At 33.2% G+C, this 18,705-nt stretch overlaps 1 protein-coding gene across 2 annotated transcripts in view; it reads left to right on the top strand.

Moving 5' to 3' along the window:
• Positions 1-16,517, top strand: part of SUZ12 (SUZ12 polycomb repressive complex 2 subunit) — a 39,460-nt gene extending 22,943 nt beyond the window's left edge. For both annotated transcript variants that reach the window (XM_027130328.1, XM_027130329.1), the window contains 9 exons: positions 767-860; positions 5,066-5,171; positions 8,572-8,749; positions 10,245-10,336; positions 10,560-10,703; positions 11,189-11,346; positions 11,729-11,927; positions 12,416-12,495; positions 14,138-16,517. In XM_027130328.1, coding sequence (XP_026986129.1) covers positions 767-860; positions 5,066-5,171; positions 8,572-8,749; positions 10,245-10,336; positions 10,560-10,703; positions 11,189-11,346; positions 11,729-11,927; positions 12,416-12,495; positions 14,138-14,483 — 1,397 coding nt within the window. In that variant the 3' untranslated portion in view covers positions 14,484-16,517. The remainder of the gene's footprint in view (positions 1-766; positions 861-5,065; positions 5,172-8,571; positions 8,750-10,244; positions 10,337-10,559; positions 10,704-11,188; positions 11,347-11,728; positions 11,928-12,415; positions 12,496-14,137) is intronic.
• Positions 16,518-18,705: the final 2,188 nt, after the last annotated feature.

Genomic DNA, 18,705 nt, shown 5'->3' with positions numbered 1-18,705 from the left:
ATATATATATATATATATATATATATATATATAAACACTGGATGGAAAAGACTGGTATTTAAATTAGTCTCTCAGCAAACAATGAATTCATTCCCCCCTCAACATTTTATTGTGAAAAATTTCATACATACAGAACAGACAAAAGAATTTGGTAGTGAACACCTATCTACCCACCACTTAGAGTCTACAGTTAACATTTTATTATACTTACCATACATCTATCCTTGTATCCTCCCAACAGTTCTGAATCCACCTTTGAGGTGATCATTCAAACAACATATAGGTGCTGGGGACACAAAGATGATTAAGAAATCCAGTCCCATCTTCCAAAGGCTCATAACCTAGAGTATGGAGATAAACATAAAATATAATTGCAGCTAAATGATATGTGGTATAATAGAGGTATTTGTGAAGTTCAGGGGAGAAGCACCCAGGAAGAAATAATCATTGAGTTTTGAAGTTCCTGGAAAGTAACCATGAATGAGGAGGGTTTTTTTCTCCTTGCCTAGCAATAAAGATCATTCTGAACAGAAAATAATATTTGCAAAAATGTGGGATTAATAATGTCAATGAATATCAAAAAGTAAGGACATACACATAAGGTTGAGACGTAAAGTTGAAGAGTGTTTGGATATTATTATATTGTAACTTAAGTTTATTTGTACCTCATTTGGGATAAATGTAGTATGTTATGTGAAGGGACTATATATCATAAGTATGTTTTTGCTTGAATATTTGATTCATGAGAAATGTTTGTCAAATTCAGATGTCAGTGAAGAACTTCCAGCTAGAAGAAAACGAAATCGTGAAGATGGGGAAAAAACATTTGTTGCACAAATGACAGTATTTGATAAAAACAGGTAATGTTGATGGACAAGCAAGGCTCCCATGTTTTAGAAATGTTTTTATTTTGAAGCAGAATATAGTGGTGATACTGTTTCTTTGCCTTTGTTTCTCTTTATTCTTATGGATGAAAAAAGAAATTTGCAAATACTGAACTTTATCACGTAGAAAGCAATAAACACATATGAGGAACTATTTGAACGGCTCAGTTAAGATTGTTTATTCAGCTAGTATTTTCTGAGTGTCTCCTCTTTGTCAGACATTGTTTTAGGCGGTGAGAAGGCAACAAAACCCCTGCCCTCATGGAGCTTAACTTCTAGTGGAGGAAACAGACACCACCCCCCAAAATTGTATCAACTACTGTCACTTAGTGGGAATGCTGTGAAGAAGAAAAAAGAGAATAAATGGTGGTTTTTGTAGAGAAAGCCTCTGAGAAAAGGTCATATTTGAGCAGAGACCTGAATAAAGTGGGCCCCGTGCAAATCTTGAGATTATGTATTTACTAGAGTTAAGGAAGAAAAGTGTGTGTAATCATCATTGTGTGGCTCTGTGTGCATTTGGCACAAGGTAGCAAGGAACACTTGGATGTATAATCATCTCTACGGTTTTCGTTTGGGAATGAAGCATCTTAGTGCCAGTAAAAGAACCTCTGGGAAGCAAATACAGCATTCTTTTTTGATAGGGTTGGAGGATGAAACCTATAATACGTCATGATTTCTTGTCCTAGGCTGCTCACTGGTAGTTAACACAGTTCACTGTTAGGTATAGGAGAAAGAGCCAAGAAAAGCAATTAGTGTGTTTCTCCTGCTCTTTAAAAAGTAAATTGTTGTTTTAATGTAATCCACTTATTAGCCGCTAGGGTAAAGAAAGGTTATAGGGCTTTTAATGGGAAAGCAAAGGTGATTAGGAATAATGCCATGGATTTTGCTACCATATTGTCATAGAATATATCACTTAATGTCACTTAATGTTACCGGCAGAAACCAATATAGTGTTTTTTTTAAAGTCAGAAATTTGAATGTGGATCAGAAATTTAAATGGAGAACAACAGAAACATATATGCTAGGAGATAGGGGTTGTGTCTGTGGGAGAAGCAATTAGGCTGTTGTTGCACACTGGGCTTCATCAGTGTTGGTAAATGTTCTATATATTTTAGGCAGCATGAGGGAAGGGGTACATTATATTCTTTTAAGAATTCTTTCTACCTTATATTAACATATTCCTTGTACGTTAAAACAAAAAAACTGCTTTTTTTAAAAAGTACCAAGAGGAAATCATGGGAGAATTTTCTCCCAACTTCTTTTGAAAATTTCCAAACCTATAAAAAAGTTGAAAGAACAATACAGGTAGTAATTAATACCCATGTACCCTTCACCTAGATTCATCAGTTGTTAACATTTTACCACATTTGCTTTATTTGTGAGTGTATTTTGTGACAAACCATTTGAGGGTTAGATCATGACGCTGGATTTCATTCCTTATTCATAAACACTTCATTCAGCGTATATCTCCTAAGAGCAAGGACATTTCCCTCCATAACCACAGTACGCCTATCATATTCAGGAAATTTAACATGATACAAAAAATACAATACTCTCTCCCCAGTTTCCTCGATAATGTCCTTTTCTGTTCCCCACTCACCCCAGTCAAGGATTGCGCTCTGTGTCAGTTGCCATATCTATTCAGTCTCCTTCAATTTGGAACAGTTTTCCAGCCTTTTTTTTTTTTTTTTTTTGCCTTTTATAACAACACTTTAAATACAGGCCTGTAGTTTTGCAGAATGTCTTTCAATTTGGACTTTTGTGATTGTTTCTTTATATTTAGATTCGGGTTAAACATTTTGGGCAGGAACACTAATTGGTGATGTGTTCTTTGTGCACGTCACAGACACAGCTGATATTAGGTTTGATCACTTGGCTAAAGTGGTATTTACCATATTTCTCCATTTTAATGGTCCCTTTTCACTTTAATTAATTAATATGCAACCTGTAATAATTAATACATGAAACTGCATAAATGTCCTTTTGCTCCCAAGTCTTTTTTTTTTAACGCAATAGTTTAGCATCCATTGATGATTCTTACTTGAGTAAATTATTCTGTGGCTGTGGCCACATGGTAACTTTCTATCAGTTCTTCCATGTTTGGTTTGTTGGCATTTTTCTGTGAAGAAGAGCGTTCCTTCTCTCAACCTTTTTTTTTTAATCAGTATGGATTAACAAATTCCAGTTTTATTCAGTCTGTTTTAATCTATTGATGTTGCTATTTTAGTGCTCAAATTGTCCCAAATTTTGTCAGGAGGAGCCCTTCCAAGCAGGCTCCTAAGTCCGTTTGACTTGTTTTTATTTATTTATTTCCTTGTTTTGTGGAATATTCTAGATATTCCAGGCTTTACATTCTCCTTTTCCTACCTCTGCTCTGGAATTGGCTATTTCTTCAAAGGGTCGTAGTTCTTTCAGTAGAGGAGAAGTATTTGCCAACCAAGATCTGAGGAGTTAGATGTTATAAAAATTCTTTTTATAATCTCTGAGAAGCTGAAGTCTCCTTAAAGAATAACCAAAATTAAAAAGCCATATTGAAAGAGTATGAAATATGGAGTGAAATTAAAAAACTTCTTCTGAAAACAAAAACGCCATCATAAGCCAAGTCAAAATAAAGATGACAAGTCAGGATAAAATTAATTTCAACTCATAATGTATAGATAGATGCCTCATTCCTTTAATATAAAAAGATTATACTAAGTAAAAAGAAAATCACAGGCCAATAGAAGAATGAGGAAGGGATATCATGAAAATGTTTACAAGAAAAGAAAATATATATGGTTTTTAAACAACTAAAAGGTAAAACATCTGAATATAAAAGTACACTGAGATGTCATTTTTTCACTTACCAGTTTGACAGATATCAAAAAACTTGATAAAGCACTGTTGATGAGGCTGTGGGGGAAAAGGGCCTCTTCATACACTACAGGTAGGAGAGTACATTGGATTGTAGCTGTCACGTGTTCAGCCATAAAATAGAATATTATGTAGTCATGTAAACATGCAGGAGGAAAAGTCCTTTCCATTTTAGAAGTATACTAATGTATTACCTATTCAAATTAGTAAATAAAATAAAATTATTTTTAGAATTAATATTCTAAAAATATTAAGTTGAACAGCCTTGTTGATATATTATGAAGTAGAATAAATTCAGTAGCACAGCATAAAGACAAAAATTCTTAAGGCTCAAAATCATTCGGTGTTAAGAGTCAGACTTTGGAGACAGATTACCTAGATTCTGTTGCTAGCTCTGGCTACTCACTGTGTCATCTTAAGGCAAGTTATTTAACCCTCTCTATGCCTCAGTTTCTTCTGCACAATGGAGTAATAGCATCTACTTCATAGAGGTGTTGGGAAGATTAAATGAACTCTGTAAAGTCTAAAATAGTGCCTGGCACATAGTAAGCACTCAATAAATGTCAGCTAATACCACCTAACAGAATTTCTCTAAGACTGATGAAGAGATGCCAGATTCTTGATATACAATTAATTATTGAGTATGGTTGAAGAATGGTATTTAGGTTAGTAGTGTTTAATTGTATGGAAAAAATAACATAAACTATGTATACACACACAGATATGTACACACACATTAAAACTATACTGTGAGTATGGGTAGAATTTAATCGATTCTTTGATTCAACCAGTATTCCATTTATTCATTCACCTATGAAATGTTTATTGAGCACCTATATGTGCCAGGTGCCCCCCAGGATCTTACAGTTAATTAGTTTACTGTTCAAGTATAAAAGTCAAGAATTCTAGTTCAAGTACTTACAGTAGTTAAAGGTAACAGAGACATAATTCTTAGCGGTTCCCTAAGGCAAGTATTGTAACACCGTTGTTACCTTGTTTTTAAAAGTATAAAGCCTGCACACATGCTTTATACTTAACGTTTAAAACTTAGCAAGTTTTAAGACCTTAGGCATATTATACTTTAAGTGTTTAAAGTTACATCTGAGTAGCTACAGTAATGAAATAATCCTCTAGTAATAATTATCAGTACAAATCATTAAAATTTCTTTTGTCAGGAATGGAGTGTAGGTATATTTTTAAGTCTTGTTGGGTATGTAAGCTAGTTTATAAATTTAATAAATGCTTTTTAGTATAAATCTAAAGATGTAGAATTTGTGTACTTACAATAATACTCAGGTTACTTTAAAGTGTATGTGTTTGTCTAACAGGCGCTTACAGCTTTTAGATGGGGAATATGAAGTAGCCATGCAGGAAATGGAAGAATGTCCAATAAGCAAGAAAAGAGCAACATGGGAGACTATTCTTGATGGGAAGGTATGGACTACTTAGAAGACTGAGCACGTTATAGTTATGAACTCCCATTTTTGATTGATGTTTTCTTCCCCAAATGCAAATTCACATTGGAAGGAATTCATGTTGGAAGGAAGAGTCCTTTTTTTTATACTTTGAAAAACACAAGTCAGAATTATCTAGTCAGAGTATTTAATGGAAGGCATCATCCTTGGAACCAGACTGCCAGCTTCAAATCTCCACTCCTAGCTATGTGGCATCTGGCAAATTACTTAATCCCCTGTGTGTCTCGGTTTTCTCATTTGTGAAACGAGGCATAGAATTGATGGGTTAAATGAAATGATTAAAGATGCTTAGCACCGTGCCTGGCATAAAATAAGTGCTCAATAAATGTTAACTGATATTTTAAATTCCATTCATAGTAACAGCAGGTAACATATGACTAATAAATTTATCAAGAAATCTTCAAATCTTAGATGAAGCAGGCTTAAAATAACTCTTCTAAGAGACTTAAAAAAATAAATAGGCATACATACATTTCTTGGATAGGCAGACTCAGCAGAATACTAATGTCATTTATTTCTAAATATATTAGATCAGTGTACCAGCACAAGCAAAATCCTGATTTTTTTTTAAGCCTTAAAAAAATTAGTCTCAAGTTAACCTAGAACAATATGTAATAATACTAAGGAAAATTATGGAAAAGTTTTCTGAGAACCTTTACTTACCAGATAATAGAACATAGTATAAAGTTAAAAGAACTTAAATTTATGGTAAAATCTTAGCAATAGATAAGCACATCACTGAAGCGTAGTCTTGAAATAGTTTCCTGTATATTTTAAATTTAATCTATGATAAAATTGGTGTTAGATCTGTGTGGGAAAGATAAACTGTTCATTATCCATGTGACAGAATTGGTCTCTAGCCTTCTGGAAATAAACTTAGACCTAATAAATTCCAGAAGGCTCATAAATGTAAATGTGAAAATTAACACTGTATAACTTCAGAAAAAAATATAGGTGAATATTAATCTTGCTATGAGGAAAAGCCCTTCTAGGTATGCTACAAAAGCTAGAAAGCATAAAATAAAAATGACTAAAGTGAATCATATACTGCACAAATCTAAAGTTAAAAGCAAATGATGGACTGGGGCTAATATTTGTAACATAACAAAAGGCTAATATGAATATGCAGTTAATAAAAACATAAGCAATCTAATTAGAAAAAATGGATAAAGAACAGTCTGACAGTTCTTAAAGCAACAAATATAGATGACCAGTAAGCATTTAAAAAGATATTCAGCCTTACTAGTATTCAAAGATGCAAACAAAATCAGAGATACTACTTTTGACTACTAGTTTGACAACAGTTAAAAAGGGTTGACAGTTTCTAGTTGGAGACATGAGGACACATGCTCTCAAATAATGCTTTAATGTAAGAATAAGTTGGTATAACCTTATTGGAGGGCAGACTGGCGATACGAATAATAATTTTAATTGTGTATATAATTATTAAGTTTTATGTAACAGTTAATTTTCATTCTACAGTTTTGTCACAAGGTAGTAACTGTTTAACTGAAAAGATGTAGATTACAAGTCTTGCCTGAAAATTTTAAATAGTGAAAAATTGGAAACACCTTAACTCTAAAAAGATAGCCATTGAAAGAACAATACTTTGACAAGAAGATCCCCATGATATTTAATTTTTATGTAATAATACATCCACCTTTTATAAAATTAATCATAATAGTGGTTACCTCTAGGTGATGGGATTTTAAATAATTTTTATTTCTTTATATGTATCTACAGTGGTTGAATTTTCTGCAGGTATTTATTATCTTTGTTTTAAATTTCTTTTTAAAAGTTTGTTACGTTTATCCATGGGAAAATAAGGATTATTATATGAGTTGTTGGGTTTTCCCAAGAAATTGAGGCAATATGAAATGGGTATCCTTTTAAGTCAGGTCATATAGATTTGCTTCTTTTTAACAGCTCTGTGTTATTCTTTTAAATAATGTCCCATAATTTACTAAACCAGTGTCACTTCAATGGATAATTTGATTATTTTAATTTTTTTTACATTTTCAAAAATGTTGTAGTGAGTATACTTGTATTGGGTTGACCAAAAAGTTCGTTCAGGTTTTTCTGTAAGATCTTACTGGAAAACCCGAAGGAACTTTTTGGCCAACCCATACATGTATCTTTTTGCATTGCAAGTATTTTTATAAGATAAATTCCTAGATATGGACTCACTGGGTCAAAATTGGTTTATATGATTACACTTTCACTTCATTCCATCTAAAATTATAGTTTTAAGAGGATTATTTGTAATAAAGATGTAGAGGGAGATTAGACTTGTGTGGCAGTAAAAATAAATAGGAGCCCATTGAAGGTTTCTGTAAAAGGGAATAGCATGAAAGCAGTCTTTCAGAAGATTATTTGGATATGGATTGGGAAGTAAAAATTAGAAGCTGGGAGAGCAGCTAAGATACTGTACTAATAAGATAGTAAGGATCTATACTTGATGATTATGTAAGAAAAGCAGAAGCAAGAATAGGGGTCAAGTGTAATTCTGAAATTTTTAGTTTAGGGTCACTAGTAGACTGATAATGCTTGGAACAAAAATAATTGTGCCTGAGAAGGAAAGAAAAGATAATACGTTCACGTCTAAAAACATATTTTAGTTCAGGGTGACCTTGATATCCAAGTGGCAGTGTTTAGAGCTCAAGTATAAAGAATGGAGAACCAATTTGGGATCATCTGTCTAATGAGTAAATCCTTGAGGATGGGTGAAAGACTCAGGCATATGGCTAAATGTTAGCTAGGAATTAAGGAGGCCAAGAGAAGAGTGGTTTTATAAGTGACTAGAGGTGGAGGAGGAAATCCAAGATAGTTCAGTGTCCTAAAATCCGAAGAAGAGAAGTAAGGGCAGTCAGTGAAGCTGAGAGAAGTCAAGGAAAATTACTAATTGTTCTAATAATCATTCAGTTTACACAAAAAAAGTAATTGGTCATCTAAGAGAGGTTGCAGACCAGCAGGCTTTGGGTATCATAGTTTTTAGTTTTTTGTTTTAATTTTTAAATTACCAACAAATAAAAATTGGAATATTTCTCTTGGAAACTTGGAAAAAGATCTGAAAATCTGGCTGTGTTGGGCTATTGTTTGTATGGGGCAACAATTCAGCAATTGCCAATAAGTAGTCACTCTTGTAGACAGTCTGAGCCCTCCAGTACTACAGGCTCTACTGCACTGTACATTATTTTATTTGCCTGGCCATCCATGTAGGCATTTGGGGTTTTTAAGGAAAAATCTCTTAAGTCAAATTCACATTAACATGTCATAATAAATATTTTCTTTTTACTCCTACAATTTCTTTCAGTTCATTATTTGGAATCTTCACTGTTTTCATGTTTTTTCTTTTTAAGAGACTGCCTCCATTTGAAACATTTTCTCAGGGACCTACGTTGCAGTTCACTCTTCGTTGGACAGGAGAAACCAATGATAAATCTACAGCTCCTATCGCCAAACCTCTTGCCACTAGAAATTCAGAGAGTCTCCATCAAGAAAACAAGCCTGGTTCAGTTAAACCTACTCAAACTATTGGTATGAAAACTTTGCTGTCAAAATAATGCTTTGCAGAGTTAGGACTTAGGCTTTAGATTAGTTTTTGTTTTGCTCCAGTAATCTTTGGGAAATATTATTTGACTTATTAGGTATATTGTGAGTAAATTAGGGTTCTCCTATTATTAGTCCTTTATTCAAAACCTTTGTGCCAGATGTATGTGGGAATTTTGGGGTTTTTTTTGGTTTCTTTAATTTTATAAGTGTGGTATAGTATATAGGATATATGTCGTATACTATATAACACCTCCAAATGAGGTTTATAGATAGCCTTATGTCAGTTTAGGGTTTTTCCATTAAATAAATTTGTCTCCATTAAATAAATTAAATAAATTTGTCTCCATTAAATAAATTAAATAAATAAACTCATGAGAAAATGATTGTTTTTCAGAGCTCTTTAGATGTTGGAATTGCAGCTTTAAAGGGCTTTGGAACTGTATGCTTTTAAAAATTCATATAAAAATTTGTTTATGTTATGGAAGTGACTTCATTATTTCAGAGTGTTTGTACATAGGGCTGGAAAAGGATCATCATAACCTGAATTTTACCAGGTTAAATTTTGCAGTAAATTTTTAAGAGGAAAAACATTTACAAATTGTAGCAGTTAGTTCTGCTAAGGCCCAGGTTGCAGTATTCTTTCATTTTGTTTATCTGTCTGATAAGAACACTGTCCTTGACCTGAGAGCATCCGTATGTTTTTATCTAAGACTGTTTAAGAAGGCAGAAGGCTTAAGACAGCTGTCTTTGATATATACCACTCATGTCCATTAATTGTGTGCAGGTCACTGTAAGTCAGATTCAAGAGATAAAAGAAATGACCCATGTCAGAGGAAAGATTTCCCAAGTAAATTGTGGTCTGGGCACTTCTCAAAGAATTCTGTGGCCAAGTAGATAAAAGAGTTTCAAAGAAACTGAGAAGAAGAGTTTTATACAAAATTGTACATATGAAATGATTACTTATGTCAGAGGAAATAAAAATTTTTATTTTTAAGTCAGTGAAGTAATACACTGGAATTATTAACAAATGATTATCTTTTGGATTTGGAATGATATTAGTGCAATCACTTTAATTTAATTTCTGTTAAACAACATTTAGTGGATATCTGCTCACTGCTGTGCACTGGGAATACAAAGTCCAATCAAAACCATACTCTGACCTCAAAGTGCTGAAAGCATTACAGTGACTACATATAATAATTACTTGGGGTTACTTTTAGAATGTTTTAGGACATTATAGGTGGTTTTTAAAGGAAAAAAAAAAATGGCTCCTGCCAATAAAGACCTTACTATCTGATTAGGGTTGCTGATTAAGGGGATTGTTCCCCTGAACATCAGTTGAGGGTGAGAACAAACATTGTATTAAATACCACAAGAAGAATTTTGTGAAACCTTTATTGTTTAATTATTTTCACAAGATGTATTACTTCACTTTTAAGAAGCAACTATTTTCATTAAATATAAAAGTATATGTTTTCAGCTGTTAAAGAATCGTTGACTACAGATCTGCAAACAAGAAAAGAAAAAGATACTTCAAATGAAAACCGACAAAAATTAAGAATATTTTATCAGGTAAACATAGCTGACCCTTCTTTTTTAAGTAATCACGAGATGCCTTGGTTTTGCATGTTATATCTGAAATATTTTGGCATATTTAAATAAAAAGAATGCCTCTGACTTGATTTTCCTTTTAAATTGTTTTAACTATTTTTAAAGGTAATATTGAAACAAAATAACTTGAGATATGTAAGTGGAGATTTGCTGTTCTTCTTTTTGTCTTCTGTTATTTTTAAAGTTCCTTTATAACAACAATACAAGACAGCAAACTGAAGCAAGAGATGACCTGCATTGCCCTTGGTGCACTCTGAACTGCCGCAAACTTTACAGCTTGCTCAAACATCTTAAACTCTGCCATAGCAGGTTTATCTTCAACTATGTGGTGAGTGACTTTCATCTTTTCTTACTCATAATATATTATACATTATAATACAATTTGACTTTCAGAAATTGTACTTTGTGCAAAATACCAAAATCTCTACACTGATGGATTGCTTATGCATGAATTAACAGTGAATGAATGATTCAGAGTTTATGTATATTTGCACAGTACACCTATAATGACTCACATAATCCTCACACCAGCTCTGAATTAAGTGGTAATTTCCTTATCTTTGCTCAGTCAAGAAATCATTTGTACGAAGTTACCAAGCCAGTAAATGGCACAGCCAGGATTATAACACAGATCTTTTTGACTCCAGGTCTTCTGACTTCCTGTTCACCATGCTGGTATGCCTAGCGTATTTTAGTTTTTGAAACATTAAGAACCCACAAGTACTTTTTAGTTAATTAAGTTGGAAGGATAGGTATTTAAGTTAGGATAATTAATATTTTCTTTTCCTAAACACCTTGCCATTTTTGTTACAGTATCATCCAAAAGGTGCTAGGATAGATGTTTCTATCAACGAGTGTTATGATGGCTCCTATGCAGGAAATCCTCAGGATATTCATCGCCAACCTGGATTTGCTTTTAGTCGCAATGGACCAGTAAAGAGAACACCTATCACACACATTCTTGTGTGCAGGTAGGTAAAAAAGTCATACGACAAAAATTTATTCTGACTTCTATTGATGATGTTGGAGGAATAAAGGGAAGCCAGACAAAGCTACATTTAGGTGGGAATCCTTATTTCAGTATTAGCTAAGTCTCTGGGGTGGTATACTGCTGTGTAACCCTCCCTCGGCTCCTGTTTCTACAGAGGTTTTCTCACTTGCTCCTTACAGCTTTTTCCTGTGTTGTTAATGTTGCTACTGCTCTAGTGGTTATAGGGGGATTCAAGTGTCTCCCAGTGGAAGTTTGTGTGTGCATACCTAGGTAGAAACCTGTAGGAATGGAATGTACTCTATTTGGGGGGTGTGAGCCTTCTCTGTGTTACTTAACATTACATCAACATTGCTTTTCATTAGGCCAAAACGAACAAAAGCAAGCATGTCTGAATTTCTTGAATCTGAAGATGGAGAAGTGGAACAGCAACGAACATACAGTAGTGGACACAATCGCCTGTATTTCCATAGTGATACTTGTTTACCTCTCCGTCCACAAGAAATGGAAGTAGATAGTGAAGATGAAAAAGATCCTGAATGGCTAAGAGAAAAAACCATTACTGTAATTATTATTATTATTGTTGTTGCTGTTATCATCATCATCATCGTTGACAATGACTTTAGAATTTTATGATTAAATGATTTTTGTTTGAAAACTAATAATTGTTTAATATGAATTACATTCTGATTTAGTGTAAAGGAGCTTTTTCTAAATTAAGGAATTCAGGAATCTACAATTTTTATAATTGTGTCATTTTAACAGTAACCAACTAAAGGAAATACAGATTTTCTTCTTGTGATTCTGTATTGTGTTTTTTCATTTTATTTAAAGGTAACTATTGTCATAACATAGAATTTCCCTTTTAAAGTTACTACCTAAACAGATGATTTTAAGAAACATTGCCACTTTGCTATATAAATAAGTTGTGGTATTTTTAGTTGCAAAAAATTCTGTTTTTGACATTCTCACAATTTTTTCTTAGAAATACCAATTATACTTATTCTGTATCTAACAGATATTTTTTCTTTTTCTCTTTTTTCTTTTTAAAGCAAATTGAGGAATTTTCTGATGTTAATGAAGGAGAGAAAGAAGTGATGAAACTCTGGAATCTCCATGTCATGAAGCATGGGTAGGGTATTTCTAAATTCAGATATTCCACTTCCTTTACGTTCTTTTTGTTGCTTCACATTCTATAAATCTGTTAGAATCTTACTTAAAATTCTGTTTAGATATAATTTGTCCTAAATATCCTAATTCAAGTATTATAAAGAAAAAATGGTTATCCTCAAAGAATGTTTAAGGAAGGTGCTAGCTCCATCTAACAGCAGGTTTTTATTTAATGTCCTTTTTTAAAAAAAATAATAATCCAATGTTTATTCCTTTTATTGCTAGGGGATACATAAATAATATGCCATGTGCTACACACCTGGAATTCCTGGAAACTATTTATCACACTTATTGCCACAATTTTTAAAAATTGCTTATTCAGAATAAAATATAAGCAGCTTTTCTGATTTCTTATTACCATTTCATAAAGCTCAAGGTAGAACGATCCTTATTTCTTGTGCCTTTGTGGCTGAAGCATTGTTTTTCCTGCAGATCTGCTTCCTTCCCTATGTGAACTTTTACCTGTCAGTACATATATTTTTCTTCTCTACCTTCATTAGTATTAGATCCTCATATAAGGCTTTCTTGTATAGCACAAGCAATGTAAGGTTTTTTCATTTATAGTTAAATGAAATAAGTGGGAGAGGGCACTTTTGTTTCCTTACTCTTGGGGAGTGAAGAGGAGTTGGTACATAACTTCTAGTCCAGATGTCTGGGTGCATGGCCTATAGCCTTTTTTTTTGTAAACTGCTTTGAGCTAAGAGTAGTCTTCACATTTTTAGTGGGTTGTAAAAAATTAAAAAGAGGAAGACAACAGAGATCATATATGGCTTGCAAAGCCTAAAATATTTACTATCTAGCCTTTTACAGAAAATATTTGCCTGATCCCTGGTCTAGTCACTAAAACTCAGTTATGAGTAAAGTATGTATATGGAAGCTTGCCTGAAATCTGTTTTTCCTTTTGTCCTGATATGCCAGTTTCAAGACAGAATTTTAGTCAGATTACTTAATTGAGTTCTGTTTTAATTCCTGATCGAAATCTGTTAGCGTAACAACTACTGGGTTCATGATACACTGGCATTACAGACTGGCAGGTATTTGGTAAACTATTTGGATTTTATCAGATCTGCAGGCAGGCTTTTACAGGCTCTGTTAGAGTCTCAAGTTTCAGTGGGTAACCGAGCAGCCTTCTCCAATTTTAATTTGCTTCTCTCAAATTTTATTCATTGCTTTCCACCAAAACAATCACACTGTACCACATTTGTTGTGACATCTTCATCTTTTCAGAGGTTTACCATGAACTGAATGTAGAGGAAACACTGCTTCTGATATAGGAAACTGAGAGAATAGTATTATATAGTTAATAAAAGTGGTGCTGGCAAGAGAAAATATTTTATACTTTTAACTGCTGAGTTCCTAATTTCGTTAGGAAAACCAGAAATGACATCTATTTAAGTTCTGGTTAAATTAAATGTTTAAATTTCTAAGACTGTAAGCTCATTCAGGTGATTGAATCTCAGACTCACTATAGTTTTACTACTTGTTAAGTCATCACTTAACTGGATTTGGATATAGTCTTAATGTTCTATAATGGTTATCACTGTGGCATTTGACGGAAATGCTTTGTATTGCTATTGATGTTTTGTGTTGTTTTTATTAAATAGGTTTATTGCTGACAATCAAATGAATCATGCCTGTATGCTGTTTGTAGAAAACTATGGACAGAAAATAATTAAGAAGAATTTATGTCGAAACTTCATGCTTCATCTAGTCAGCATGCATGACTTTAACCTTATTAGCATAATGTCAATAGATAAAGCTGTTACCAAGCTCCGTGAAATGCAACAAAAATTAGAAAAAGGAGAATCTGCTTCCCCTGCAAATGAAGAAATCACTGAAGAACAAAATGGGACAGCAAATGGCTTTAGTGAAATTAACTCAAAAGAGAAAGCTTTGGAAACAGATGGTGTCTCAGGGGTTTCAAAACAGAGCAAAAAACAAAAACTCTGAAAAGGCCTAACCCCATGTTATGGACAAACACTGAAATTTCATTCTAGGGAGTTCAGCCTCTAGGAAAGAGTCTTGTTTTTGTTTTTAATCATAAGTTCCAAACAGGCACTGTCAGATGAAGTAAATGATTTCAACAAGGATATTTTTATCAGGGTTCTATTTCTCTTCATTATGCAGCATTACATGTATATCAGTTTTATTGATGTCATTAAAACATTCTCAAGTTTGAGCATGAAAAGCAATACTTCAAAGAAAGTATTTTTAACTTCAACAGTTGTCTTACGAAATATATTGACTTGATAATCGAGAAATTATTTCATATATTTAAATTACAATGTTTTTTTGCAGTTGTGACTGGCTGTTTTTCTACTTTGTAATTGTGAGACATTTTCTTGGGGAGGGAAAATTGGAAAATTTAGAAATTGAAGATTTTTGTGAAATTATGTTGCATTACTATTTGCAGTCAAACCTTGATCCTTGATTTTGAAATCATTTATCAATTTGGAATGAAAAATTGTGACATAAGATATTTTACATGATGTAAGTTCATTTTACAATTTAAAAATAGCACTTCTTCATCTTACGCCTGTTTGGGAGCATGTTAATTTTTCACATTGTCAATGGTGAAATGTCATGTTGGCTTATAAGGTTACTGACCATCCATTTGTTTTTATGTGGATAATTTTGGTGCATTGCTCACCCAGTATATTTTTTTAAACTTGAACATTTTGCTGGTTTTTTTTGTTTCTTGTTTTTCTTTCCCAATTAGGTAATCACATGGAAAATTCAGCTGTCCATATCTCTTCATTAGGATTGTAAACCAAGGGAAGAATGAGTTCGAGGTTTTTAAGATGCCACTTTTGAGGGAGGAAATGTTCTTATAAAAATGAACCAGAAAATGCTATAACTTTTTTTTTTTCTTCACAAGGATGTCTTCGTAATGTATTTCACGATTAGAATATCCAATACAGATAAGCTGACTTGAATCGTTTTGAGCAATTTTGCCCTGTGTTATATGTGTCTTATGCACATATTTGCAGTTGGATTTTCTCCAACAGAAAGTGGTTTCACTACTGGCACATTAACAAGCACCAATAGAGTTTTTGGTCCAACTCCAAGCACTGTGGTTGAGTAACATCACCTCAATTTTTTATTATCCTTAAAGATAAATGCATTTTCATATTCTTTATTTATAAAGGATCAATGCTGCTGTAAATACAGGTATTTTTAATTTTTTTATTTCATTCCACCACCATCAGATGCAGTTCCCTATTTTGTTTAATGAAGGGATATATAAGCTTTCTAATGGTGTCTTCAGAAATTTATAAAATGTAAATACTGATTTGATTGGTCTTTGAGATGTGTTTAACTGTGAGGCTATTTAACTAATAGTGTGGATGTGATTTGTCATCCAGTATTAAGTTCTTAGTCATTGATTTTTGTGTTAAAAAAAAAAAATAGGAAAGAGGGAAACTGCAGCTTTCATTACAGACTCCTTAATTGGTAAGCTCTCCAAATGCTGAGTTACAGTAAACTCTGATTATGCCTCTGGATAGTGGATTTCGAGCATTTTTCTCGGGCTTTAATTTGCTAATAAAGCTGTGCACATATGTAAAAAGAAAAAAAATAGATTATTTTAGGGGAGATGTAGGTGTAGAATTATTGCTTATGTCATTTCTTAAGCAGTTATGCTCTTAAATGCTTAAAAGAAGGCTAGCATTGTTTGCACAAAAAGTTGGTGATTCCCTCCCCCAAATAGTAATGAAATTACTTCTGTTGAGTAAACTTTTTATGTCATCTTATAATAAAAGCTGAAAAAATCCCTTTGTTTCTATTTATAAAAAAAAAAAAATTCTTTTCTATATGTACCCTTGTTAAGAGATTTTGAAGAAATCATGTAAGATGATAAAGCATTTGAATGGTACAGTAGATGTAAAAAAAAAAAATTCAGTTTAAAAGAACGTTTGTTTTTACATTAAATGTTTATTTGAAATCAAATGATTTTGTACATAAAGTTCAATAATATAAAAGCTGTATTCTGTTTTGTTTTTGTTTTTTATTATTATGCATTGTCAATACATGCACAAAAATTTGGGCTCGGCTAAGATAGTAAGGATCCAAAAAAATTACACCCGTCAGAGCTAATAAGAAATTAAGAGAAAAATTAATGTGAAATCCTGCTTTCAGTTCTAGTAACATCAGTTGCAACTAGTATGTTATTTATGGTATTACATAAATATTTTAAAATTTATATTCCAGAATAATGTCAATATTAGTTAACCTAATGTTAATCCATCTTTGGTTTTTTCATTTTCTTTTGAATGAAAAAGAATTTATCGTGGCCTTCAAAAAGCCCATAGATTAAGAGTGGGATACAAATGATAACGTAAAACAATATATTATATAATAAAATTGTATGCTACATTCTGTGAGGTCAATAGTTTGTTGAAATAATTAACTTAGAAGAGTTGAGGGAAACTTTACAGAAGTGTTGACAATTCCACTGTGCTTGCTTTATTTACAAGTAATAGCTTGCCTGTATACATGTTGCTTTGTATTCTTTGAGCTGAGCACCCCTCTGCTTCCAGAGCTCACTGTGTGTGTTTCGTTTAAGCATCTGTTTCCTTTTCATTAGACTGCTAAGTCAGTCTCACTGGCCTTAGTACTGTGTCATGGTCTTAGTTGGTGTTCAGACATTTGCCACATGAACTGAAGGCTTTACATGCCATGCTAAGCGACTGGATTTCAGGCAGTAGGAAGTATTTGGAGATTTACTGCACAGACATGACACAAACCCATTTGTGTTATAGGTGAGCCATGGTTACAAGAATTTGGGAGGGGAGAAGCTCTACAGAGGGAGTATCACTAGAATGCTGTTGTAGTCCTCCAGGTGAAATATCCAACTACTAGAACACTGCCCGTCGTGAAGTAAGTGCCCAAGAAGTAATCACTGAGTGGTGTTTGTTTCAGTGTGAAGGAATGAAAATGAACTAATACGCAGTGACAAAGCCGAAGGAGGAGAGTTTCAAAAAGGAAACAGTAGTGCTGTAACAAAATGAGTACGATATCACCTTCAAGGGAGTTTAGTGATAGAAAACAGGTTTAATGAGCCTAGTAAATGGAAAATGAGTTGGAGAAGTTCAACATGAAGATGTGAAAAATGGGGCCATAGGAGGAGGGAAACAGGCAAAGGAAGAGACCGGGGAGAGTGGATGGGAAGGTTGAGTATGTATACTGAGGAAGACACAGAGAGGACCAAAGATGCAAGTTACCAGAAAAAGGAAGGAATGAGATCAAGAACACAGATGGATTTAGCCTGCTAATAATACTGTTGGTAAAAAATGGGGAAGTGGGTACTCAGGACATTTCTGGTGGGAAAATAAATTAGTACAATCTCTGGAGACAGCAATTTGGTACTTCCCATGAAAATCACAATGCATTTAACCTTTGCCCCAACAATTTCATCTTCAGGAATTTAATCCTACAGATAAACTGGAACACATGTACACCGACAAACTGTGACCACTGTTGAAAAGAGCAGATTAGACACAAGTCATCAGTAGGAGACTGGTTAAGTAAGTTATAATCCATATAAGTGGAATATACAGCCACATAAAGGGGATCGGGAAGGTTTGTTTTTAACCAATGCGGAACAAATGCCAAGATATAAGTTCCATTTTTTAAAAATTTGAAAAGTTAATATATGCCCATATTTGCTTGGGTTACAGAATATGACTAAAAGGATACACAAAAGCAACTGCTTTCAGAGAAGATGGCTGGATGAAAGGACAGATAGGAAGGTGGCTTTTCACTGTGCCACTTCTGAAATCTAAATGTACTGCCTATTTTCTGTAGTTCTTATATTTTAAAAATCTAAAAAAATAGATAAGGGAGTTCAAGAAGAGGGATGATTTCTCACTGGGAACCAGGTATAATGGATAAGTGGTTAGCACAGAATTGGAACATAGTAAATTTGTATTAAGTAAGACGGGAAGTTCACTGTGAAAAAATAGTTTCTAAACATTCAATTTATATTTTCTGTTTGTTAATCTAAATAGTATGCTGATCTTAGAAAAGGGGAAATACATGAGGTTTTATTAACTATACCAAGTACCATATTAAAACGGATCATTGACGGTTCCCAGTTGTTGACAGTGTAAAAATCGTATTCTTCCTCCCTGATCTGAATTCACTATGTTTTCAGTCTTATCTCTCATGTATG

Source organism: Aethalodelphis obliquidens, unplaced genomic scaffold (assembly GCF_003676395.1).
Source record: "Aethalodelphis obliquidens isolate GAN/ISIS:26980383/991018 unplaced genomic scaffold, ASM367639v1 scaffold38, whole genome shotgun sequence".
NCBI lineage: Eukaryota > Metazoa > Chordata > Mammalia > Artiodactyla > Delphinidae > Aethalodelphis > Aethalodelphis obliquidens.
Note: the sequence above shows the minus strand (reverse complement) of the source record. Positions and strands in the feature narration are given on the sequence as shown.